The sequence below is a fragment of the Panicum hallii genome, chromosome 4 (genome assembly GCF_002211085.1).
Source record: "Panicum hallii strain FIL2 chromosome 4, PHallii_v3.1, whole genome shotgun sequence".
Classification (NCBI taxonomy): Eukaryota; Viridiplantae; Streptophyta; class Magnoliopsida; order Poales; family Poaceae; genus Panicum; species Panicum hallii.
The window spans coordinates 50,026,850-50,052,281 of NC_038045.1; the positions used below are offsets into that span (position 1 = coordinate 50,026,850).

Consider the following 25,432-nt stretch of genomic DNA (forward strand, 5'->3'; position numbering starts at 1 on the left):
TACCAGCAAATAAATGGAACTTCATCAACTACACGCACTTGTCCATATACATATTATTCTACCTATCACACTACGTACAATACTTAGCAACAGAGTAGATATGCTCAAACTCCCGCTTCTCTTTATTGATCGAATGTACCTCTGATATGATCCGCACTCAAGGTATTACATGTATATTTATATATATGCCTCTTTCGTGGCTTTGACAAAGAATAGAATTGCTCATTTCACCCGTTAATTCATCCGTTCAGAGGAGGGGGTGCTGGATTCTCCGAGGACACCACCACCATGGTGAATTCCTGGAGGTGTCCGGTCAGATCAGAGCCTGGAGAGCTTGAGCTGCTGCTTGAGCAAGGGGCGGAGGTACTCGTGGTACCCCTCGGGCACCACCGTCTCGTTCAGGGGATCCTTCCATGCCTCCTCGTACAGCGCCGGGTACACATTCCCGTCGTACCGCCCCAGCACCGACCCCAGGAAGTGGTCCGTGTAGTTGAACGCGTCCACCAGTGCAACAGCATTCGGACGCACCTGTTGGAGATCACCATCCAGCAACCGACTTACACTTTGTTGTCATAATAATGCTACTAGCAGAGGAGACAGAGACCAGCATACCTGTGTGTAAAGCTTGCCCAGCTGCTCGTTTGCCAGCGCTCCCTGCTTGGGTGTGATGCACCCGGTTGCCAGGAAGTCACCCAGGTGCTTGTGAAGAATGTAGAGGGCATAAACATTGCAGAGGTTCTGGAGCTGTTCCTTCACTCCATGTCCAGGGATGTCCTGCTGCACCTTCTCGATGAACCTAGCACCACATAAAGAAGAGGAGTAACAATGAATCATCACCCTTTTTTAAAGAGACGATGGAAGGAATGGCACATCATCAACAAGGTTGAAAAGAATTGATACTCACTTGGTTACAATGATCAACTGGATGTGAGCTACCGCAGCCTCAAGCAAATCTGGGGACCGCTCATAGAAACCTGCAAGGCACACAATCATCGTTAGTACAGTTGATTCCGAAGAGAATTGAGCAAGTAAAATTTAATGAAAAAAAGGAATGTGATATTGCGTGATGTTTCCTACCTTCTTCTTGGTTTGCCGCTTGGCCTATGTTCTGGGCACAGTTTACCACCATCCTGAGAGCCCTAGCTTCAAATGCCTCTTGTATGAAAGCAGGGTTAAGCCAATCTTCAGCTGTTGAGAGTCATCAAACATGAATTATTACCATCATCAATGCAGGCATTATACTCAAGATGCCTGGAACAAGTACAAATGTACTTGAGAATGAGATAAATGAGTACCTGTTTTGACAGCGCATTTGGATTGCATCAGATGTTGTACATTGCCCATGTAAGCCATTGTACCAACAGGCTGTTTTCCAGAGGTCAATTGAGAAACAGTTTTCGTTAGAATCCTTGCAACCTGCAGGTACCATCAAAAGGCTGCATGTTAATATACCATTAACCAAAATGGAGTAGAGGCAAAGGCAAAACCGCTTCTATGGAATGCAATATGCCATGCGACACATACTCAACCAATAACAGTAGCCAAAAGTACTGCTGTTGATTAGTATCATCAGAACCATACAAACCTGCAAAAGCAGAACAACATTGTCTCCTTCATAAGTGCAAGCAGGAACATAGACAGCAAACAATTCAGGAAGCCCACTGCTGTTCAAGTAACCATGTCCACCACAGAGCTTTCTGCATTCTTCAATTGCATCCTGCATAACAGATAGGAGTTATCATAAGAACGATGAATTGTCAGACATCCTTTGTTATACATATTGACTAGACCGTTATAGAACATGCATATGGCTCAAACTTCAGGCCAGAATTTACTCTGTTGGAAAAATAGAGTGAAGCTTCAGGTCTACAGGTAAATCAACTGATAATTTATATCAAGTGACAATCTAGGTAACACACGATTCCAGCTTATGAACTACTAATACCTAAGAAAGATGAAGTGACAAAGGCAACATTTGCCCATTTCGTAGTGGGAAGAGTTTTACAAACCACTTTATACTACTTGGGAATAACCATTATTAATTCAACTCTGCTTCAAACTAATTGTAAATTAGAGCCAATGAGGGCAAATGAATATACCCCATCCAGTACAAACAGTAATAAACCATTAAAAAGTGGATAGCTAAAGAATCACTGAAATTATTTAATGATACATACAGCTGTTGCAGATGTAGTCACAGCCTTCAAACCAGCAGTACAGGCATGAGCTTCTTGCAGTGTTGAGTAATCTTTAGCTTCCAGTTTCTGAGTGACATCCGTGTATAACCACTTGAGCCAATCACCCACAAATCTGAATGCATATGCTGAAGCCAGCAATGGAAAGAGTCTGCTTTGTTGAGTCCTGTAATTAAGAACCTGTAACCAGTTTGAATGCATTAGTCACCTGTTGATAACCAAATGACAAAGAAAGTATCCATGTTAAGCATAGGCATAACACTAGGCAGTTGATTCACAAATTTATTCAGAAATTAACAGAGAAAATGAATTAAATGACGATACAAAAGGCTCAGTATTAGCATACCTGAGTCTCAGGGCCACCATCTTGAGAGCCAAACTGCTTTCGAATGGCACTGTATCGTACAGCAATGCAAACAGCACGGGACAAAGCCTTAGAAGCATCTGCCACAATTGATTGACGAACATAAACCATTGTCCCATAAAGCAGCTGCTTTGGAACATCTGAATGAACATATTTCCCCTCCCTTGTAACTTGTGAAAGTCTAGAAAGAAAAGGTAATAACATCAGGTTTGAAGAGGGTTAGCCTAAAAAAAGAATTGATAAAGTGCCAGAATGAAATATAATAACTCAAGGGGCAAACCTCATCAACATTTGATCCCTTGGGATGCGCACATGGTCAAATCGCAGAACACCATTGTCCATACTGTTATATGCACCACTACCAAATTTCCCACCAATATCACCAAGGGTAACACCAGGAAGCGGGGAGTGATCCTCCAAGCTTCGCAGTTGCACAATGAAACCTGGAACCCGGACATGCATAAGTCACAAAGAAAGAGAGTACTTAAAGGTAACCAAAAAGCAAACACTCTACCATGTATGCCGTAGTCCTTTCCTTCAGTTATCAACCGAGCGTACACGACTGCATGAGTGGAAGCTTTCCCCAAGCCACCAGGCCACCACTGCCAACATGAAGGAAACATGTAACAAATTGTGGAAGAAGATCTTTAAGAAGATATTAATGGCTAACATAATATTAAAAAAAGGAAAAGGAAAGTAATACATCCTTTAAATAAGTCAATAAGACAGCAGGTAATTCATAAAAAAATTACTTTGCTGGAGGTCAGAGTTGGACTGTGGATGACAAATTCATCTGTGTTTGGATCAAATGTAGCGGTTGTTTCAAGGCCCTGAACGTTCGAGCCATGACCAAGTTCAGTCTGAGCATAGCACCCAATTATTTGGAACTTGTAAGCCAGAGGTAACCACTTCTTCTGCTGCTCCTCAGTTCCTTGCCCTTTTATAGCAGGAACAAACATGCCCTGCAAGATGTCATAGTTTTCATAAGTTAACAATATAGATGAAGCTTCTACAAAGCAACTATCTGTTATCCAATAGCGCGAATCTTATTACAGTTTCTTATTAAAAGGAAGGCCATGTTTTTACAGAAATACAAGAACAATAGGAAGAACAATATGCTGAGGATTAGCACTATCTCCAGAAGACATTAGCACACAGCATGGGTAACAAAGGCTTCATCGTAGTATGATCAGAACATATTTTGATGCAATAAAGAATTGATAGTCGTACCCAATGCAGATCAACATAACCAGGCTGATCGACGTATTGCCTCAGCAGACCTGCTTCCTCCTCTGTCAATCCACAACAGAAGAAGGCAGTAGAACATCAGTTAAGACTGCTGTATGTAGAAATATGGCTTGATAGATCTTTGGCTGGTAATCCATAAGTTGACTTGGGACCTGTAAGACGTAGCTCGACAATGCGCTTCCACGCATGGGCTGCTTTTCTTAGAGTGTCCTTGAACAAGTCCTTCCTGGAGAGCATGGTCCTGTTATCCTTGCGGAAGACCTATGTGTCAAGCAGGTGCAAATGTAAGTGAAAACTTGTCAAGAAGGGAATTTAATAATTGTAATTGAAGCAACATGTATCTTGAATTCTTGATGCAATGTCTTGTCTTGAACACACACATTAGAGAGCCGAAGGCTGGGTGTTTGTTTGGTTCAATTTTAGCCTTTAGCATGACTGTTACAATCTAACTGTTGCCTTCTTGGACAAAACACATGGAGCCTAATATCCAGTTTGAAACCGGAAAGCAATCATGTATGCTAGAATAAGCCAACACGTTAATTACTGTTGAAGACAAAAGTTTATGGTCTGAGTCAGCATCGTGAGGTTAACGAATAGGGAAGCACTGAGAAAATTGGTAGTCAACAGTGGAGCTAAGAATATTCATAAATCCTAATAATATAAGGAAAAGCGGGTGAGGTGAACGCGTTCAAAGCTGAATTGAGTCAGCTGAAATCCGTTTGCTTGATTGTTTTTTCCTTTGGCACGGAGAGAATATACGGAAATCAGATGCAAAGGTCATGCCGCTTTACTAAAAAAGTGAAAATTGTAATTAATTCGCGGGAACGGAAAAGGCAAAGCATGGATTCTATGAAGTCAACTAAGTGGCGGAGATGAAAAGTTGGGGGAGGAAATCTCTGTCGGGGCAAGTGCAGAGCTACACAGATGCAGGATGCCGCAAGCAAGCAGCAGAAAGCGGAGCGGAGGCGCATACGATTCTGAATTTCTGATCTACGCGGAAGCAGGCGGGATTGGGGATCAGGGAAGAAGAAGGGCTGAAGGGGATCGAGTGGAGCAACCGCTTACAGGGTCGGACGCGACGAGCCGAGCCATGCGGTCGGCGACGTCGACGGCGTGCCGCGAGCCGGCCCACGCGACCTTCATCGCCTCGACGTCGAAGCGCGCCGCGGCCCTCTCGGCGGCGAGGTGGTCCGCCTCCGCCGCGGCGTGGTCCATGGCCATCCCTGCCCCCTGCCCGGGTCCACGCCTCTAGCTTTTCCGGGTGCGGCGATCCCCCAACTGCTCGTCCTCGTCGCCTCGCTTGATTTGGAAATCTGGCCGGCGGGTAAATAAAGATGGGCGGGCGAGGCGAGGATTGCGATGCGGAAGACGAAGACGAGGAGTAAAGGACTCTACTGCTGCTCCGTCTTCGGTTGGGTTCGGCCAAGTTTTTTTCATTTAATTCAAGAATACCGTGTGCGCCTGCCTGCCTCGCGTCTGGTAGTTGGCCGGCTGGTCTCCGACTTCTTCATTTTTTTTCCCTCGTTTTACCCACGTGCGTATTTGATCCACTCATCGACATGTGTACAGTCGTCCGTATATAAAATAAAATAATACGGTTCCACACGTAGCACGGTACCAAACTACCAACTTGTAAAAGTTAGGGGTGGTATTTTTTTTAGCAAATTTTAAAGTTGAAGAAAAGGAGAAAACCAACCAAGTTTAAAAGTTAAAGGAAATTAAGGTGGAAACCAGTGAAAATTGCTAGAGCAATCAGCTAAGGATTCATGTTGGCGCACTAAACCTAAACTCACAAATAAGTGGTTTTTCTCCGGTTGCATAGAGTTTTTTTAGTGCCACGTTTGGATATTTAGAAATGATGGAAATAGATTATACCGAAAAGCGGCTTAAATTTTTTTTATGATAAAACATTTTTTCTAATATGTACTGGTATATATAAATTGCTTTCCAAATCACATACATCGTGTCTGAAATAGAACTTTTTTGCATTTCGGCTGAGTACTACTTTCACATGCATCGCCCACGTGCTTCATGCTTCTTCTTTCTTCCTCTTTTTGAGAGATTAATATGCGCATATTATTCTCTCCGTCCACTATGTCTGATGACCGATCTGGCCGGCAATGTGGTTGGGTGCGGCCTGTCCACACAACGGTCTGCGTTGTAGCAAGGGGAGGCTTTGTTGGTGGGCTCACATTTTTCACCATGTAGGACGGCACCGGCCTCCATCGCTCTGGTCTTGTACTCCGCCAGTGCATGCACCCTGCACAAGGCGGGCCACGATGGCATCAAGGCGGGCCGCGGGGGTGGCTGGCTCCGCGGGCAGGCTGTGGCTCGGTGACGAGAAGACGGCAGCGCCCGTACGGCAACTCTCTAAACGTTTCGAACTTGATCAATTACTAGCATCATGTTGGTACGTTGCTACGGGTAATAAACAAATCGAATTCATTCATAGTTGAATATCTTGAAATGTCATAAGATCATTATATGAGTAAAGAAAGAATAATGCAGCTTTTATATGCAAAATTTTGGATTCTGTAAACAGTGCTATGTACTACTTCAATTATAGGATCTGAATGGTTTGCAAGTATAACTTGCCATAATTTTGCCACATTCAAGGTTAGCCAAGTTTGACCAGTTTAATTAAATGTTTGGTTGCAGCCACAGATGTGGCAAAATTCTTTGCTAGCAAACGAGATCCCATGCATCAATGACTCAATAAAGTGTAACAAGATCCTATTAGTCTTGCCACTGCAAAAGGACTTTGAGCAACAAAAAATTTAGTCAAATTTGACAAATTTTTTATATCAAACGGTGGCAACCTTAGTATATGAATTACTTGCGAAAGGCAATCATACGCGTGACACGGTGGGCGGCCCGTATTCCTTCGTCAAGTAGCATGCGCTCAAATGCATCTTGCCCTCATGTTGCCCACACTTTGGGTTGAAACCTATGTCCACTCTATGGAGTCCTCTCGCACTTGCCAACACGGCGTTCATGATCCGGAGTTCGCAGTCGGTCCCAGTCAATCCGGTAAGCTCTACTTCCTCCAGGTGAGCCATGGAAATCTCGTTGTTGCTAAATGTCCAATGGTCTCGGTGATCGCACAAGTGGCCTATTCCTGCACCCAGGTCATAGCTCTGCAATGCAACAGGTACATGTAGATTTAGTGCAACAGGTTGGGGAGAGGAATCAACTGCAAAGGTAAGTAGGTAGGATTGGCAGGTTTAAGTTGGTGCTCACCAGGCTGAGGAAGGAGGGTAGGTGCAAGCTGAGGTGCCTAAGACTGTTGAATCGTCAAGAGTCACGTCAAGGCTTGTGACTGAGCTACAACGCTTGAGGATGAGCATGCTACCATCGTTATTGCGCTGCTCACCGCAATGAACGGCTTGGTGACAGTAATGTGACCACAGATACAGCTTGAGGACACGCACGCACGGCAAGTCTCCATCGACCTCGATCCGCCTAGGCGAGCACCTTAGTTGGAACAACAAGACCCCGAGCTCCCGGTGGTACAGCTTGTCTACGTGCAGAACCCGGAGGCGAGGGGTCCTCAGCTCCAGCGCCACCACGTTGACGTCCTCCACCCACAGCTCCGAGAGCAGCTCTTCGAGCCGCGACGCTTCGCTGAAGTTGGGGAACCGGAGCCTGGCCACGCGCAGCCTCTGCAGAAGCGGGCAGCTCGCCGGCGACACGAGGCGGGCGAAGAGGCGAGCGCCGCCGTCTACGATCTTGATCCTCTCGAGCGAGAGATCCGTGAGCGATGCGAATTTCATGGCGGCGGGGAGCCGGAGTCTCGCGCGGCCTAATCCCAAGCGCATGGTCTCCAGGCTTGCAGGGCTAGAGAGGTCATCGTCAAGGAGCACCACCACTGGCTTCTTGCCGACGTTGCCGTTCTTGCCGCCATGGTCCTCGTCGTCGTAGTCACAGTACATTCCGAAAAGGTTTGTAGGCTCCGGCAGACGCAGGTCCATGATCAGAGACTTCACCCCGTGCTGAAAAGCGTAGCGGATCCACCGTCGCGCCGCGTCGACGGACGCCAGCATCAGATGCTCCATGCAGTGCTCGGGCACTGGTTGATCCAGGTTGCGCTCAGGCTCGGAGACCACACCTACATCCTCCTCCAAAGCGCCGCCGCCTACGGCCGGTACCTCGCGCTCCAACCGCGCCGTCCAGCGTAACTACGACGAGCCGGACCTGGAAGCCGTCATGTGGACGGCCGTCGGCGCAGAGGGCGGACACCGGCGTCACCGTCGACGACCGCAACAACCGGAGCACAATGGTGCACTGGATGTCCGAGACCGTCACCCCGAGAGTGTCACCGCCAGTCCTTCCAGTGCCAGAATTGGTGAGTTGGCGTCCCTTCTCCTAGTCGTCTGAAAGGTGATCAGTTGGTCATACTGACGAGCAGACACACATTTTGCAAACTGCGACCACGCGAAGCTCAGAACATTCAGTTGTGTCAAAAATCCGATCCCCAGTTTAGAACTTCCAAATGCCTGAAATATTAGTGGCTATTTTCCCCCCGACAAACTACTGTTCTTGTTTTCTTTCTTTTGGTAATTTACAAGTGTATGTTAGACTATAAGAACTGCTGCAACAGTAGCATCATCCATGACATTCTGCCTAACTGAATATGTTACCACCTCGCCTGTGGCGAATTCAAGCCGCCGAGGAGTTGCGGCGCCCAGATGTTGATGCACCTTGGAGGCTTGGAGACATACAGGACCAGGACCGCTGATTACAACTTCGCAATCCATCTCTTCAGAGATAAAAAATGTCGTTGTTTCAGATAAAAAGACGAGAATCGTCTGTCGCCTTTAAGTTCAAGTTTCAGTTATCTCAGAAACTCTGGTAGTAGGTTTGATGCATTACTCTGACAGGAAGCAACTTGGTTTGGACACAATTCTGGCACCTGATTCATTTTTTTTTTTCACAGCATAAGCCATCTGGGCAACCAATTCGATTTTTATTCTTACATAGTTGCATCCATATCACCGTGACCTCTTAGCAATCTTTGGTCTGTTATAAACAACAATTGAGGAGCACTCACGAAAAGTAGTACATCTGATGTCTGATGAGGAGGAGGTATAGAATATGAATCGGAAAATCTGATGAGCAGCACAGCTTTTGCTGGAACGGAACCGTGGAACTCGGCTCCCGCGGCAGACGCTCGGTTGCAGGCTTGCCGGCAAGCAGGCAGCAGGCTGCAGACTACATTCGGTTAGGTCCGTAGCTCCCTCCTCTCCCCATCTCCTCTTCGATCCGATTCGTTTTCTGTCATTTTGCTGTCCGATTGTTGCTTTTCCTGCAGGATTGCGATTCTTCTGATGCTCCATGGATTCCCGGCTCCTTCATTCACCGATTTGACAAATTCAGTTTGCGTGAGCGCTACCTGCTCGATGGAACGCCCTGCGACCCGAAGGCCTGGAACCATGCCAGAGGCATTCCCGGCGGCGCGGCCTCGGGTGCGGGATCAACGCCCTCCCCGACGACGTCCGCCTCGCACCTGAGCGCTGGCCATTCTCTGGAACACTGGCCGGCGTCCCCGTACCTGGGCCCCGGAGCGCTGGGCCCACATGACAGAGGCTGGAGCGCTGGCTGCCAGCCGGCGGACAGGTGGCTCGTTCCGTAACCGACCTGCGCTTGCGATTCCACCCGAGCCCGTCGCCTTCCTTGCTTGAAATGCCCCCGCCTCCTCCTCGGCGCCCAAACGAAACCGCCTCGCAACGAACACCTTCTGCTCTGCTCTCTCCCCTATCCACCGCCTCCCTCCTCGCAACGGAGCCCACTCCCTCGCCGCCGTCCGCCTCCGCCCCGGCCGCAGCAGCAGCACCAGGCGACCAGCGCCGGCGATGGAGCTGCTCCCCGACCGTGCGCACGTGCGGCTGCGGAGCCCCGCGCACGGGACGTACCTGTACGCCGACGAGGACGGGGTGGGCGTCTCGCTGAGGTCGCGCCGCGCCTCGCTGAGCACGGTCTGGGCGGTGCACCGGGTGGAGCGCAGCGGCAACAGCTTCGTCCTCCTGCACAGCGCCGCCTACGGCCGCTACCTCGCGTCCTCACCGGAGTACATCAACTACGCACCAGACGGAGTCGACGGAGTCGTGCAGTGCTGCTACTTCAATGACCTAGACCAGCAAGACATCCTCTGGGAGGCCGTCGGGTACCGGGGCGACGCCCTATTCCTCCACAACCCCGAGAACCGCAGATGGTCACGGCTTTGGGCGGTCGAGGCCGTCCCCGCTAGGGTGGGACCGCCACTTCTTCCACCGCCGACTCCGGTGAGCTCACCGTTCCCCATCCTTCCACCTTCTCGCTTTTGATTTGGGCCGAGCAGAGTTGTTGGAATCTATCGAACTTTTTAATTCATCTGCAAGAACTACTGAAACCTGATGATTCGATTCTCCTGGGCGCAACCGTTGCATTCTTGTCAGATGTTTTCCCTCTGTTACTGAAACTTTAGTTACTGGATGCTGCGTGTTATGTTACGTTCATGCCCAATGATTGCAGCAATTCCGCTCAAAAGTTCTATTTCTGTGTATTTGGTTGTTACATTCTTATGCCTCGGAACCTGGTTTACTTTAGGCAGCAGTTGTCTGAATTCTTTCTCATGACGTTTGTTTGGACAATTTGAGCTATTCGACGTAGTGTCGAATCTTGGTCATTTCTTGATAGATCACTAGAGCAGTTTATCTAGGTCTGGTCTGCACTTTTCCTTTCTCACCGTGAAACATATTCAGATTTGTTCATTCAGTTACCAGTTTGTCTGCTTGTTTTGGTTCTGTATCACTAGTGCTCTGTTCCATTGCAACAGAATCCCATGCTGCTGCGCCGCATGATCCTGTACATGAAAGCAGACGAATACGGGAATATTGACTATGAGAGCACCAAGCTCTTAGTCTTCGAGGGCCATTCAGTGTCCCGCCTCAGGGACGAGTTGGCATTCCTGCTGGAGGAGTGGCACGCTGTTAGAATTACTATGTGCGTGTGGGCAGGCTCTCACGGGCGGCTGACCCCTCTGGTCGTCGACCTGCCTCTCAATAACCAAACTGTGGAGATTGTTGTTTATGAGAGCTGGTCCAGAGGTGAGGATACAGTGTGCCATTGCTCATATGCTTGCAGTCACAGCATTTCTTTAGTTTTGAACTTTTTGTGAGAGTTTAAAAAACCTGTCGCTGCTTGTAATATATTCAGTAGGCCATAGTTTTATGCTTTTCTAGTTTTTTTCTTGGGTTTCTGGTTCTTATTCTAGTCATTTGCATGGCAATATGAAACAAGATATGGATAAGGAGGAGGTAGATGAATATAAATAGTTTATCGTTAGTTGTAGTTATAGTGTATTTGTCTTTCTCACAGATGCGAGAGATGCTCTGAATTTAGAAGTTGTTACTGGATCCATCTATTACTGTATCAGTTCAGAAAATTCAGATGTGACAATACTTTAGATTGCTTTCAGGATTTACATTTTTGCACTTGTGTACCTACATGATGATCTTATCTCTTGTTACTGAATATCAAATTTTGAACTGTTGCAACACTAATACATGGTGCCTACTTCCTAACTGGACCATTGTTTTTCCAATTCAGCAGCCCAAGGGCTACAGTACCCAAACGTCGACGCCCCGTAGAGGAATAGCAGAGTCAAGACTTCTGACAACAAAACCAGACTTGACAATCAAAACATCAATGCTTCGGAAACAATGAGTTGAGAATCGGCTGTACTTCTTTTATCCCGATAGTTGATTAGCTAAAGAAAACTCAGCATGTCCTGTTTTTGGTACTAGTAGGGTTGATGCGTTTTGCTGACGACAAACGTTTTTTGAATTGGCGTTTTAGTTTCAGAACTTGAATTTGCTAGAAGCATTATGTGAAAACAATGAGATGTGGCTGTACTTCTTCTGAAATCTCAGCAGGTCCTGTTTTTGGTCGTAGGTCTGATGAACTCTGCTAACCGGATATTGTTTAAATTGGCCTACGAGTTTCAGAAATTGAAATTGGTGAAAGCATTATGTGAAATAATGCTTGGGCGATTTTGCACAGCCAATGTTTTCTGAACTAGGTTTGGAGTCACCAACTGAAAATCACACTCTACCCAGAACTTTATCAACTCTCCTTTTCTTAATTATTATTTGGAAAGTAATGGAATCCTGAAAATAGTCTAGTATACCGTACATTTTTTTTTGAAAATCTACCGTACAAATTTTAGAACTGTAATTTGTCTTTTATTTTGAGAATGCAGAACTGCAACTGTTGATATTGTTCCATCAAAAAACTCCTGTTTATGGTAGTAAGTTTGGCGCTAGTGCTGATCCGAAGAAGTTTGAATTGTTCTTTTGATCTCATACAAATTGGTGAAAGCATTACGTGGAAATAGTGCTGCAACGATTTTGCACAGTAACCTTAGTTGTAGTTACCACCATTCTGTTTGGTGATACATATTGGTGTTTACTCTGCACCTTGCCCCTGACCAGTGTCAGTTTTTACTGTACCCAATATCAGAGTTCATCTTTTTAGAAATCAAAAGGTATTACTGCTTTGGCTACAATGAGATGAGAATAGGCCGTACTTCTTTTCTTCTGGTAGCTTCAGGAGACTCGGCAAGTCCTGTTTTTGCTAGTAGGTTTGATGTGCTGTGCTGACCTGATGCGGTTTGAATTGGCCTATGAGTTTCAGAACTTGAAAAAAAAAATCTGAAACCATTATACAGTAGCAGTAGTGATTGTAGTAACCATGTTCATTGGGTCATAATTGGAAAAAGGCATTAGTGCATACATAATACACAAACATAACTTACTTGGCGTTTTATTTTAAACATAGGTTTTTGAAGTCTCATCACACCTCACATCTCACAAGTTATATATGCAGGTATCGATTCCCTAAGACATGTAAGCATATGTGTGTCACGGTGGGAAGTCCACATTCCTTCATCAAGTAGCATACGCTCAAACGCATCCATCTTCCCCTGATGTTGCCAGCAGTATGGGTTGAAACTTATAGCCACTTTAAAGAGTCCTTTGGCGCTTGCCACCATGGTTTTCATGAACCAGACCTCACAGTCAGTTCCTGTCAACCCTGTGAGCTCTACTTCCTGCAAGTGAGCCATGGAAATCTCATTGGATTTCCAATGGTATCGGTGATGGCACAAGAGATCTAGTCCTGCAGGTAGATTATAGAACTGCAGCACAGATATTTATACATACATGTAGGTTTAGAGCAGCAGAAAGGAAGTACTTCAATATAACATTTAGGATAAGCAGGTGCTCACCAGTTCCAAGAAGAAGGGCAAATGTAGGCTGAGCCGTCTCAGATTGCTGAATCGTGTGAGGAGGCTTGCCACGCTAGCACCATAGCCATGCCGCTTAAACGAACAAGCAACATTAACGGCCAAAGATGTGATATGAGGGAGGTGTGGTACCCTACTCTTTATCATGTCCACGTCCTTCTTGGAAGCCTTATTAGAGGGGGGGAAGGAGCAATGAGGTTATAGATAATTGAACATTTGTGCAAATAGGATGACAAATTTATGCAAATCCAGTTTGTAGAACAAATGCAAGTCTAAGAAAGAAACACATAGGAGATACAAGCACAAATATTTGGAGGGATGGACTGTTAAATTTCATTTGAAGAATGTTAGTAAAATTAACAATTCAGTGGAAATATTAATCAAGTTAAAGTCATCTGAGATAGAAGTACAAGAAAAACTGAGCAACTCATCTATTTTATTTTCAACTTCGCCAAGAAAAAAACTTGTCTACTTTTAACTCACAAATGATGTTAAATGTAATATCAATGGAAAGTTAAATGCAGTTGTATTGCCCGCCATTCCTCATACGTTTCTTTACTGAAGCTAGCCATTCATAGGGTGTTTGGTTTTAGCTATGCTAGTAATGACACAGGGAGACGTACCTTTGCACCGCGAAGGAACACCTGAAGGCATGTGAGGGAGCTACACTGTCTGAGGAGCAACATGTTTTTATCGTTCTCAGCCTCTTGATAACCAGAGAAACGAGAGAGATGCGACCACAGGCAGATCTTCAGGCTTCGCACGCATGGCAAGTCACCATCGATCTCAAGCCACCTAGGTGGGCATGCTGGTCGAAATATTATTGCAAGTTCTTCTAGCCTCGGAGCTGAGATCCTGAGCGCCACGTGGTAGCACTTGTATATGTGCAAGACCCTTAGCCTAGGAGTTCTAAGCTTCAGTGACATCAGGATCCTAACGTCCTCCATCCACAGCTCCGAGAGCACGTCGGCTTCGATCGCCATCTCTTCGTGGAAAGCAGGAAGGTAAATCCACCTCACGCGCAGCTTTTGCAAGCGCGGGCAGGTCGCCGACGACACGAGGTGGCCGAGGAGGGCAGCGCCGCCGGCTGCTATCCGGATCCTTTCAAGCGAAAGATTCGTCAGTGACGCGAATGTCATGGCGGCGGGGAGCCGGAGCTGTGCGCCGCCTAACGCCAGACGCATGGTCTCCAGCCTGACAGCGCTAGCGAGCTCGTCGTCAAGCTCCACCTCCTCGACGCCGTCACGTTCCCACAGAAAATTCGGCGGCACCAGAGGGAGCTGCAGGTCCAGGTCAAACGACTTCACCCCGTGCCGGAACGCGTACCCGATCCACCCCCGCGCGGCGCGGACGGACGCCGGGATCAGCTGTTCCAGGATGCGCTCCGTCACGGTGTCCCGGGGGCACGGGATCCACAACTCCGCGGCGTCGGCGAACGACGGCTGTTCCACCGGGTAGTGCTCGGAGCCCGCGGCGTACGCGATCGACAGGCGCTCGATGGCGCAGCCGGATCGGGCGCGCCGGGCGAGGGCGGCGTCGACGGAGGCGGCGTACCGCTCCAGGGAGGCGGCGCTGGCTGGCGCCGCCCTCCAGAATCCCCCCGGCTGGGAGGAGAAGCGGAGCGCGGGGGCGCGCGTCCAGAGGCCGAGCCACCGCCGCGAGAGCGCGCCCGTGCGCGCCGCGTCCCTCGCGTCGCCCACCAGCCCGAGGACGCGGAGGAGCACGTCGTCGTCGAGGCCGCTGATCAGGTCGGCGTCGCCGGCCGGTGGGGCTAGCCTTGCGCGTTTCGCGACGCGCGCATCCTCCGCCGCCGGCGCCGTGGAACCCATGCCGCGCGAGATTGGCTCGTCTCCGTAGATGCAGGGGACTAGTAGTTGCGTAGCATAGCGGCGAGCCCCCTGGGTATACAAGTACACACAGCAGTAGCCCGCGTCTGAATCGAACCAAGCACCGGCTGCGTGGCCGACTCGCATCCATGCCCCGACAATGGTCCCACCTGTCAGCGGAAGGTGGACCTGCGAATTCAGCTGCGGGGTTACGGCGCCCAGATATGGATGCACGCTAGAGTATCACTGCTTCGGGCGAAGAAACAAGGACATCAGAGTTGGAATTGGGTGCTGTTCTTCTGTTCAGAACTTCAGATAGTTTCAGAAAGCTCGACAACTATCTGTTTCTGCTCGTTAGCATCCATGCGTTCTCTGACAGGGAACGGCTTGTTTTGGTCCTTCTGTTGATGAACTTGCATACTGCTGAAACCAAAACAGCCATCTGAAAATGATGCTTGTGTTAGATTTAATCTCCCTGGACCATCGGACCCTAACGGGCCCGATGGGCCGCCTCACCTCTGCGCCCTGATCGGGGGCGCTCCAGCTCTTTCCTAGCTGGTGGGCCCCCGTCGCGCCGCGCTATAAAGATAGATAGAGGCCAGCGGCACGGATGACGAGAATCACCGGCCGCCGCCACCCCACCAACAGTCAAACCCTATCCGATCTAAGTCGTGCGCGGCAGCGACGGGAAGCTCCACCGCCGGCCATCTTCCGCGCCCTCTGCCTCGACCCCGAACCCGTGGACGCGACTTGGACCTCGGCCACCGCGAGCACGAACGCCTTCGGCTCGACCACCGCGAGCTCCCGCACTACATCGCCATGGCGGGCACGTCGACGTTAGCCACCACCCAAGGGCACGAAGCTATACCCGTGCTCCTCCCCTGTCTCTCTCTCTCTGTTGCACGGCTTGTATTAGCATCAATATTTTTCCTAATCTAATCAATGCGGTAGCCGATCCGTATTTAACATTGGTATCAGTCGCCTAACTACTTGCGTTGATTAGTATTGGAAGGTTAAGAGAGTAGAACCTCAGAAAAGAACCCAGAGAATCCCAGCACAGATCCCCTAACCCTAACCCTAACCCTAGCTCACAACAGAAAAGGGGCGGTAAAAGGGGAACTCACCTGTTTTCCCCTTGGGCCGTCCGCCGTCAACGCGCCCGGGATGCCGGCGCGTTGACCAGATCCCGCGAGGTCTCCTGCATCGCGTGGACAGAGGCCGCGCGAGCCGTAGACCCGGCATAGGGCCGCTCGCCTCGCCGTAGATCTGGGCGCCACGGTGAAGCCGCTCGACGGCGGCGCGCTCACCTTGCGGTGACCGCGCGCGCCGGCGAGGGGGCTCGCCGTGGCGCCGCTCGCTCCGCACCGGCCGTCGCTCGCTCGCTCGTGTGGGTGGGCAGAAGGAGGCGTGGAACGGAAGAAGAAATGAGCTAGGGTTTCGGGGAGAACGGCTCGGTAGGAGTTTTTGTTCCGCCGAGATCCACGCGCAGCCGTCGATCGCGATCGTTCCGCGCGTGAATGGGCTCCTTTTGGCCTAGGCGGGCGAGCGAAATGGCGGCCCGGGCCCAGGTTGCCTCGGCCCCGAGCCGCGAGCGCACGCGGGGGAGCGCTAACGGGCCGCCGTCCAGCACAGCAACGCGCGCGCGCTGCGTGCATGCGGGCCCAGTTGCAGTTGGGCCACCGCCAGATGTTTTGGGCTGGCTGGGCTGGCTGGGCTGTTTTCAAACAGAAATAGTGCATAGTTTTTCCCCTTTTCCAGAGATATTTTTCAATAGAATTTGATTAAATTTGATGCATTTCAAATTCAAACTTGATTGATCTTTGATGCACTGCTTATAAAAGACAAATTTAGACATATTTTTGATAGAATTAAAGTTTTCCGCTGCAAAGATTACATAGTTTCATATGCTATTAATTACTTGTCTCGTAATTTAAATTTGAACAAACAGGATAATTTAAATTTTTCAAGGCAAATAGAAAATTTTCTGAATTGTAGTATTGTTAATTTTGACCAACGTTACAATAACAATATTGCAATTACTACTGTATTGTCTTTAATAGATATTTTTCATGTATTATTTCTATTTATGCCCAACGGTATTTTAGATTTAATACAAAAAAGATTATGCCTTAATCTTTGATAGATAATTTTCATGTATTATCTCTAAATCTACCCAACGGTGTTTTAGACTTAATACATAAGTTTATTGCATGTTTTAAATTCCGACCAACATCGTATTTTTTTGCATATGCAATAATTTTATTTGACTTTATTTTAATGTTTTCACCACTCATGAATATTTTTGAGGAGGATTATCAATGATGATTTCCATCAATGATATTCCTATATTAAAGGGAGACAATTGCCACGAATGGTACAAAAAGCTGGACCTATACTTCATCATGGGTGAATTGGATTGGGTCCTAACTACACCGACTCCCACAGAGCCTGTACCTCCTGTCAGGGAGGACACAGACACAGATGCTTCTTGGAAGCAAATAGAGCTTTCTTATAAGAAAGCAAGAGCAGATTATGAGAGTCTTTATGCAAAATGGTTACCTGCCAACAAGAAGTGCTTGGCAGTAGTAAAGAACACGATTGAGCCTGCAATTATGGGCTCAATCCCAGATTGTGCTATTGTCATAGAGTATCTTGAAAAATTAAAGAACCAGTACACTGGTTCTTCAAGGACTTATGCAACCTAGTTGATTAAACAACTGGTTTCAGAAAGATACAATGGTGGTGGCATAAGGGAACACATTCATCGCATGGTCAACCAGAATAACAAGCTTAAGTCATTGGACCTTGCCTTCAAGGAGGATCACATTGTCCATTTGGTTTTTTCTTCGTTACCAAAAGAGTTTGACACTTTTGTTGTCAATTACAACACCCAACCACATACTTGGGATATAGAAAAGACCATTGCGATATGTGTTCAGGAGGAGAAAAGGATAAGATCCACCACTGACGGATCTTTAAATTATGTAAACAAGAAGAAAAATACCAATTTCAAGGGTAATTTTTCTTCCTCCTCTAAAAGCAAAAGCTCTCATCAACACAGACCGCAGGAAGGACAGGCTCTAGTAGAGAAGGATCAGTGTCTCTACTGCAAAGAAAGGGGTCACTACAAGAAGAATTGTCACCGATATTTAAAGATGATCGTGGAAAAAAGAGGTGAGAACATTATTTCTTTCATAAATGAATCCTTGTATATAGAATATTCAAAAACCACTTGGTGGATTGATTCAGGAGCAACTGTTCATGTTGCAAATTCATTGCAGAGATTCCATTCGACGAGAACCACTTAAAGAAGCGAAAAGCAAGTTAGAGTGGCAAATGGAGCCCAGGCAGACATTGAAGCAGTGGGAGACATTCATTTGGAACTCGACACTGGCTTTACTATGATTCTTAGAGATGTCTTATATGTACCTTCTTTACACAGAAACTTAATTAGTGTGTCTCGCCCGGACAAAGATGGTTATACCTGTCTATTTGGAGATGGCAGGTGTTTGATTGAATGTAATGATACAGTTATTTCCATTGCATTCAGAAAAAATGATCTTTATTTGATATCGTTACGCGAAAGTGTGAATTCCGTATGCAATAACAATGCGAATGTATTCTCTTCTACACACGCGAATAGAAAAAGGAAGAGAACTCAAGATGCGTCGTTGAAATTATAGCACTGTCGTTTAGGCCATATTTCGAGGGGGAGAATAGAGAGATTAATTAAAAATGAAATTCTTCCTCCATTAGAGTTCTCTGACTTAGAATAATGCATTGAATGCATAAAAGGCAAATTCGTTAAGAAAATAAAGAAAAATGCTAAGAGGAGCACAGGTGTATTATAAATAATTCACACAGATATCTGTGGTCCGTTCAACGTAAAGAGTGTGGATGGTTATGACTCGTTCATAACATTCACAGACGATTATTCCCGTTATGGATACATTTATCCAATTAAAGAAAGATCCGAGGCTTTGGATAAATTTAAAATATTCAAGGCCGAAGTAGAAAATCAACACGATTTAAAGATTAAAATCATAAGATCTGATCATGGAGGGGAATACTACGGTCGACATACCCCGTATGGCCAAGTTCCAGGACCTTTTGCGAAGTTCCTGATGGAGCAAGGCATAGTAGCCCAGTACTCGATGCCGGGCGAACCTCAGCAGAACGGAGTGGCTGAAAGACGCAATCGTACCCTGATGGATATGGTGCGAAGTATGATCAGTTACTCTACATTGCTAGTGAGTTTATGGATGGAGGCTCTGAAAATCACCATTCATATTCTCAACAGAGTTCCAAGTAAATCGATGCCGAAAACGCCGTATGAAATGTGGACAGGAAGAGTACCCTCACTGAATCACCTACGGGTATGGGGGAGTCCTGCTGATGCAAAAGTATTTAACCCGACCATTGCAAAACTAGATTCTAAAATAGTATCTTGCCATTTCATTGGCTATCCAGAATGGTCAAAGTGTTTTCGTTTCTACTGCCCAGACAGATCTACAAAATTTGTAGAAACGAGACACGCAGTCTTCCTTGAAGATCAAATGATCCGGGGGAGCGGCACAGCAAGGAAGATTGATCTTGAGGAGAAGCGGGTGTATACACCCAATCCCGTGATTCAGGAATCTTTCTTCCCGCTGCCCATTGTGTCTGCACCGCCAGTGCAAATCACTGCGATGCCAACACCTGTAGTGGCTCCTTCTGTGGTAACGATGAATGAGGAAGTGGAATCTATTCATTAGGCTCCTGACGAGCCCGTTGCCACACAAGAAAGGGAGCAACAGCAGCCCCAAATAGATGAGGCACCGCAAGCTCAGGCTCGTGGGAGACCTCAAAGAACAAGGAAGCGCGCTATTTCTGATGACTATGAAGTCTATAATAGCGAAGAAATTCAAATGGAGGATGATCCCACTTCATTTGAAGAAGCCATGAGAAGTGAATACTCGTCGAAATGGCTTGATGCCATGGAAGATGAAATAAAATCGATGAGTAACAACAAAGTGTGGGACTTAGAGGAAATTCCTAAAGTAGCCAAAACAGTAGGCTGCAAATGGGTCTACAAAACCAAATATGACTCCCAAGGGAATATAGACAAATTTAAAGCACGACTCATGGCAAAAGGATACACACAAAGAGAATGAATTGATTACAATGAGACTTTTTCACCAGTCTCATGTAAAGATTCTTTCAGAATTATAATGGCTCCTGTGGCTCACTATGATCTAGAATTACATCAGATGGATGTAAAGACAGCATTCCTGAATGAGGATCTAGATGAAACCGTCTACATGGCACAGCTGAAAGGTTTTGTCGTGGAAGGTAAAGAAAAATTGGGATGCCGTCTGAAGAAATCGATTTATGGGCTAAAGCAAGCTTCAAGACAGTGGTACTTGAAGTTCGATAGAACAATAAAAGAATTCGGGTTTAAAGAAAATGTCAAGGACAATTGCGTTTACGCAAAGTTCAAGAATGGGAAGTATATCTTCCTAATCCTGTATGTGGACGATATTCTACTGGCAAGTAGTGATGTCAGTCTGCTACTAGAAACGAAAAAGTTTTTATCCTCATATTTCGAGATGAAAGATCTTGGTGAAGCAAGATTCGTTCTAGGAATCGAGATTCATCGAGACAGATTGAAAGGGGTATTAGGACTGTCTCAAAAGACATATATAGAAAAGGTCCTAAAGAAATTCAACATGCATAAATGCAGTGCCTCACCTGCACCTACAGTTAAGGGTGACAGATATGGGGAATTTCAATGTCCCAAGACTCAATATGAAATCGATCAAATGAAAATGGTACCATATGCTTCTGCTATGGGAAGCTTACAGTATGCACAAGTGTGCACACGCCCTGATATATCTTACGTTACCGGGTTGCTTGGCAGATTCCAGAGTAATTCAGGACCAGAACACTGGAAGTTAGTAAAGAAGGTTCTGCGCTATTTGCAAGAAACCAAAGGCCTCATGTTAATATACAGAGAAACAGAATCTCTGCGTATCGTAGGATACTCAGACTCCGATTATGCAGAAGATGATAGAAAATCCACGTCAGGATATGTGTTCACCCTAGCCGGAGGAGCAATATCGTGGAAAAGTTGCAAACAAACCGTCACTACATCGTCCACAATGTATGCCGAGTTTGTTGCATGTTATGAGGCTACAGGGCAGGTGAACTGGCTAAAGAAGTTCGTACCCGGTCTGAGAATGGTTGATGATATATCTAAACTATTACAGTTGTACTGCAATAATGAGCCCGTAGTAATGTATGCACACAACAACAAGACAAGTGGTGCTGCCAAACACATAGATATAAAGTATTATGTTGTGAAAGATAAAGTCCGAGATCAGATTATAAATCTCGAGCATATAAGCACAGCGAAAATGCTTGCGGATCCGCTAACGAAAGGCTTACCACCCAGCATGTTCAAGGAACACGTAGCCGGCATGGGGCTAAGGGATAGCCTGTGATCTTCGGACTACAAGGGCCCAAAAGGTTAAAGAATCCGTCTCTGAATGGAAGTGTGAATTGTAGCTGCTGAATCTATCGACGGATGATCGTGACGATGAGGCATGCTCTATACACAAATCTATGACGAAACGCGAAAAAGTAAAAGTAAAAGAATAGTACAGGGTGAGATAAGGGGGAGACTGTTAGATTTGATCTCCCTGGACCATCGGACCCTAGCGGGCCCGATGGGCCGCCTCACCTCTGCGCCCTGATCGGGGGCGCTCCAGCTCTTTCCTAGCTGGTGGCCCCCGTCGCGCCGCGCTATAAAGATAGGTGGGGGCCAGCGGCACGGATCACGAGAATCACCGGCCGCCGCCACCCCACCAACAGTCAAACCCTATCTGATCTAAGTCGTGCGCGGCAGCGACGGGAAGCTCCACCGCCGGCCATCTTCCGCGCCCTCTGCCTCGACCACGAACCCGTGGACGCGACCTGGACCTCGGCCACCGCGAGCACGAACGCCTTCGACTCGACCACCGCGAGCTCCCGCACTACATCGCCATGGCGGGCACGTCGATGTTAGCCGCCACCCAAGGGCACGAAGGTATACCCGTGCTCCTCCCCTGTCTCTCTCTGTTGCACGGCTTGTATTAGCATCAATGTTTTTCCTAATCTAATCAATGCGGTAGCCGATCCGTATTTAACAGCCTGAACGACTTTGCAGTGCCTTCTGAACTCGGCGTTTGGAACCAATCCTCTATGTATAGTGTGCAGTGTCTTCCAGTTTCATACATGCGCATGATCTGTTGCCGCGAGCCTCGGCCGTGCGACGTGTTACCTGAACTGAAGACTAGCACTAGGTGTAACAACAGGAGGATCGATTGGTCCTAAGACCATCTCCAGCAGCACCCCGTATCCCACCGTTTCTCCTAAAATAAAGGATATTCGGTACTGTTCACGCCTCCAACAATTACCCCAACGTGCCCCCCAAAACCCGCAGCGCCCCCCGCAGCCACCCATTTGTACGAGTGTTTCTCTCTCCCCCATCGGTCGAAGCCAACGGTCTTCCTCTGCTCATCTTCCTCTACTCGTCTTCCCCCACGGTACTCTCTCTCGCTCGTCTTCCCCCTCTCCGCCAGCACTGGATTCAGCGGCGGTGCACTCTCTACTTCCTTCCTCCGCACTTGCGCCCTTCCCCGGTGTACTGCGCCCATGCATTTTTGTGGCCTGTAGGCACCGCATCGAGCCTGTATATCGGCAGGAGGTCGGAGGTCGACGGCGACGGCACGGTTTGCAAGCTCCGGAGGCCAAGCCCTACTAGGGGAGGTTCTTCGTCGGGTCCAGAAGCACCCCCACCCGGTATGCATGCCCCTGCTCTGCCCTTCCCCCTTGACCTAGGGATTTCCCTCTCAGATCTAGGCGAAGGGAAAAGATGGAACTGATGCCACTGTAGATAGTTTAGCCAATCTGTATATTTTGGAAAATAGCTAGCTTTCACTCTTGAATTCATGAACAAAATTTGCTGAACACTGAACTATCAAGCACTTTATTCAGAAAGGCACTTTGTTGCTGATGGAAAACTGATGAACCATGAAACTATCATGCATCACGACAGAGAAGATAAGAAATATGAATGCGAGAATAGTTGTTGTGATTGAAATGGGCACATAATGGATCAGGGAATAGACTTACCTCAATGCCAATGAATTAGCAGTGAGCTCCCTAATACTATGTCAACATAAGTCCCAATAGCAATAGGTTCATAAACCAAGAACCAGATTTAGCAGCACATGCTCATTGATCTACTGATCCAGCCCCAAATCAAATAGTAAAACAACCTTAAATCCACACCATGGAAGCGGTCAATCTGACCTAACATACTGCAAATATAAATTAAAAGAGCAATGTTCAATGAAAGTTCAGACTTCCCATAAAAAAATGGTTCTGCCAATCTAATATAACATACTGCAAATATAATCGAAGGGTGCAAATATAATCGAAGGGTGGTGGTTGAATTTCCATCAAAGCAACCAATAGCTATAGGTCAGATATTGCATCGTGCATCTTATCCTGAGATATCCTCATTTCAGATATTCTTGTCCATCTGTTTCGTTGATCCTGTCGTGTGTCGTTCAACCGATCAATCATTGTCTGACAACAGAGAAAAGTCCAAGCATAGGTGAATAAGGGAAATCTATTCTTGACATGCAGCCAGAAGCTATTGAATGGTCACGCGGACTCGCAAAGTAATATAACTAACTGTATAAATTATCATCTAGCTATGTTTCTTGTGGTTTAGCCCATTGGCGAAGCAAAATAATTTTGTGTTTCCATTGTCTGAATTTGTGTACTAAACTAATGTATGACAGTAAAGCACAGGCTGCTATCAAAATGGTCTATTTCCCTAATGCAAAACCAACACAGCAGATTAACCTAAACTTCATGAGATTATCTTACTCCAATACCAGGCTGCTATTTTCCATAGAACCATGAAGAAAACAGAGTAGACAGTATCTGAAGAACATCAAGAAAATATATAAGAAATATACATCATGAGTACTCCTGTTTTCTCTCATGAGATGCACTTTGTACAAATTTTATTTGCTTAAGTTTACATGACTTATCTTGTGCTTCTACATTTGTAGAATTGTCATGGAATCAATCTGGAATGAATTTAGTTCCCAGGGGCAGGACAATGGTCAAATAAATTACACACCCACCATTGACCTCACTGCTATGAATGGCACCCCGCTTGATGTGCCTTCGAATGACCAGGTATGTCGTATATAGTTCTCAGTGACCAGGTTATGAATATGCATATAGGAGGTGCTTCATTCTGGAATGATTGATGGTCCTGTGTTTCAGGAGGCAGAGGCCGCAAGTATGCTGGCTCCTGGTGGAAAAAAGAAGGGTACTACCTCGAGGTCCAAGAATTTTGCTCAAGATGAAGACGAGGCACTCTGCTCTGCCTACCTAAACGTGTCAAAGGATGTTGCAGTTGGGGTGAACCAAACTTACAAGTCATATTGGACAAGGATAAGTGAGTACTACAATGAAGTTACTAGGAATCCTACTGTGAGGTCTCTCAGTTCTCTGCAACACAGATGGGGAGACATCCAAAAAGATACCGCCCGCTTCTGTGGTTTCTATAGTGACATTGTTAGGTGCAATCAGAGTGGGAAAAGTGAAGATGACAAGGTAATTCTTCAATAGTTTCGATGGTTCATAAGTGATACATGTGTCGGCGCAAGCTTATATTATATATGTATAGGTGAAGGACGCTCTGCAAATGTACGCCGGTATCGTTGGAAACCCATTCAAGTTGATTCATTGCTGGTTAATTCTTCGCCATTCAAACAAATGGAATGATTGGTTAGCGAAGGAGTGACAGAAAGGCACCAAGAAGGCTAGTGTCCAAGATGTGTCTCAAGGTTCTCCGGGTGCTAGTGTTCAAGATGGGACTGAGGGTTCATCTGTTCCTACCCGGCCACCAGGAAGAGACAAGTCAAAAAGGCTGCGCACTACCCCTGCTGACACCTCTTCTAGTAGTTCAGCATACATAGACGTGCTGCAAAAGATTCATGAAGATAGGTCCAAGTACGATGCAAGAGTAGAGGCTGCAACCATTGAGGAAGCCCAGGCGATTGCTACACGGGCTGAGAGGAAGCTTGCCCTGCAGGAGCAACATGTTTCGATTCAGCAGAAACAACTGGAGATTGCAACTCAGATTTTGAACCTGCAAAAGGAAGAACAAGAAGATAAGGTCATGAGTCTTGATGTGGAGAAGTTGGCACCATGGGTCAGGGATTACTATATTGCGAAGCAGAAGAAGATTGCCTCGAGGGCGCTTGCAAGTGGCGGGCGTTCAGATGCTTGACAACCATGACAGCCGTATTGTTTTAGTTAAGTAATGGCTGCTTGTCAGCCATGACAGCCATGTATCGAGTATGTGTGAGAACAATGGTTTAGGATATTTGTATTTGTGAGAACAATGGTTTGTAAAATTTGTATTTGTGAGAACAATGGTTTGTAATATTTGTGCGAATTATGCTTG

The 25,432-nt window shown here is 46.8% G+C and overlaps 4 protein-coding genes across 5 annotated transcripts; 2 read left to right on the top strand and 2 right to left on the bottom strand.

Moving 5' to 3' along the window:
• Positions 1–5,232, bottom strand: LOC112889609 (peroxisomal acyl-coenzyme A oxidase 1-like). The gene is made up of 14 exons (XM_025956333.1): positions 4,873–5,232; positions 3,960–4,068; positions 3,790–3,851; positions 3,312–3,521; positions 3,074–3,161; positions 2,840–3,002; positions 2,542–2,740; positions 2,178–2,375; positions 1,586–1,717; positions 1,296–1,416; positions 1,078–1,188; positions 905–974; positions 613–796; positions 1–528 (listed from the first exon to the last, which is right to left on the bottom strand). The coding sequence occupies exons 1-14, from the start codon at positions 5,026–5,028 to the stop codon at positions 319–321; spliced, it is 2,013 nt and encodes a 670-aa protein (XP_025812118.1). The 5' UTR covers positions 5,029–5,232; the 3' UTR covers positions 1–318.
• Positions 5,233–9,260: 4,028 nt separating this feature from the next.
• On the top strand, positions 9,261–11,520 carry LOC112891150. 2 transcript variants are annotated; one of them, XM_025958085.1, is made up of 3 exons: positions 9,261–10,088; positions 10,622–10,892; positions 11,398–11,520. In XM_025958085.1, exons 1-3 carry the CDS (start codon positions 9,660–9,662, stop codon positions 11,433–11,435), a joined length of 738 nt encoding a protein of 245 aa, XP_025813870.1. In that variant the 5' UTR covers positions 9,261–9,659; the 3' UTR covers positions 11,436–11,520. The 2 variants fall into 2 exon arrangements, with proteins under 2 accessions (XP_025813870.1, XP_025813869.1); XM_025958084.1 differs by having other exon boundaries at positions 11,395–11,497.
• Positions 11,521–12,589: 1,069 nt separating this feature from the next.
• LOC112890628 lies at positions 12,590–14,919 on the bottom strand. The gene is made up of 3 exons (XM_025957482.1): positions 13,714–14,919; positions 13,073–13,258; positions 12,590–12,982 (listed from the first exon to the last, which is right to left on the bottom strand). Exons 1-3 carry the CDS (start codon positions 14,917–14,919, stop codon positions 12,647–12,649), a joined length of 1,728 nt encoding a protein of 575 aa, XP_025813267.1. The 3' UTR covers positions 12,590–12,646.
• Positions 14,920–22,330: 7,411 nt separating this feature from the next.
• LOC112889485 (glutathione S-transferase T3-like) lies at positions 22,331–24,842 on the top strand. The gene is made up of 4 exons (XM_025956158.1): positions 22,331–22,737; positions 24,024–24,153; positions 24,244–24,576; positions 24,650–24,842. The coding sequence occupies exons 2-4, from the start codon at positions 24,031–24,033 to the stop codon at positions 24,764–24,766; spliced, it is 573 nt and encodes a 190-aa protein (XP_025811943.1). The 5' UTR covers positions 22,331–22,737; positions 24,024–24,030; the 3' UTR covers positions 24,767–24,842.
• The last annotated feature ends 590 nt before the right edge of the window (positions 24,843–25,432 follow it).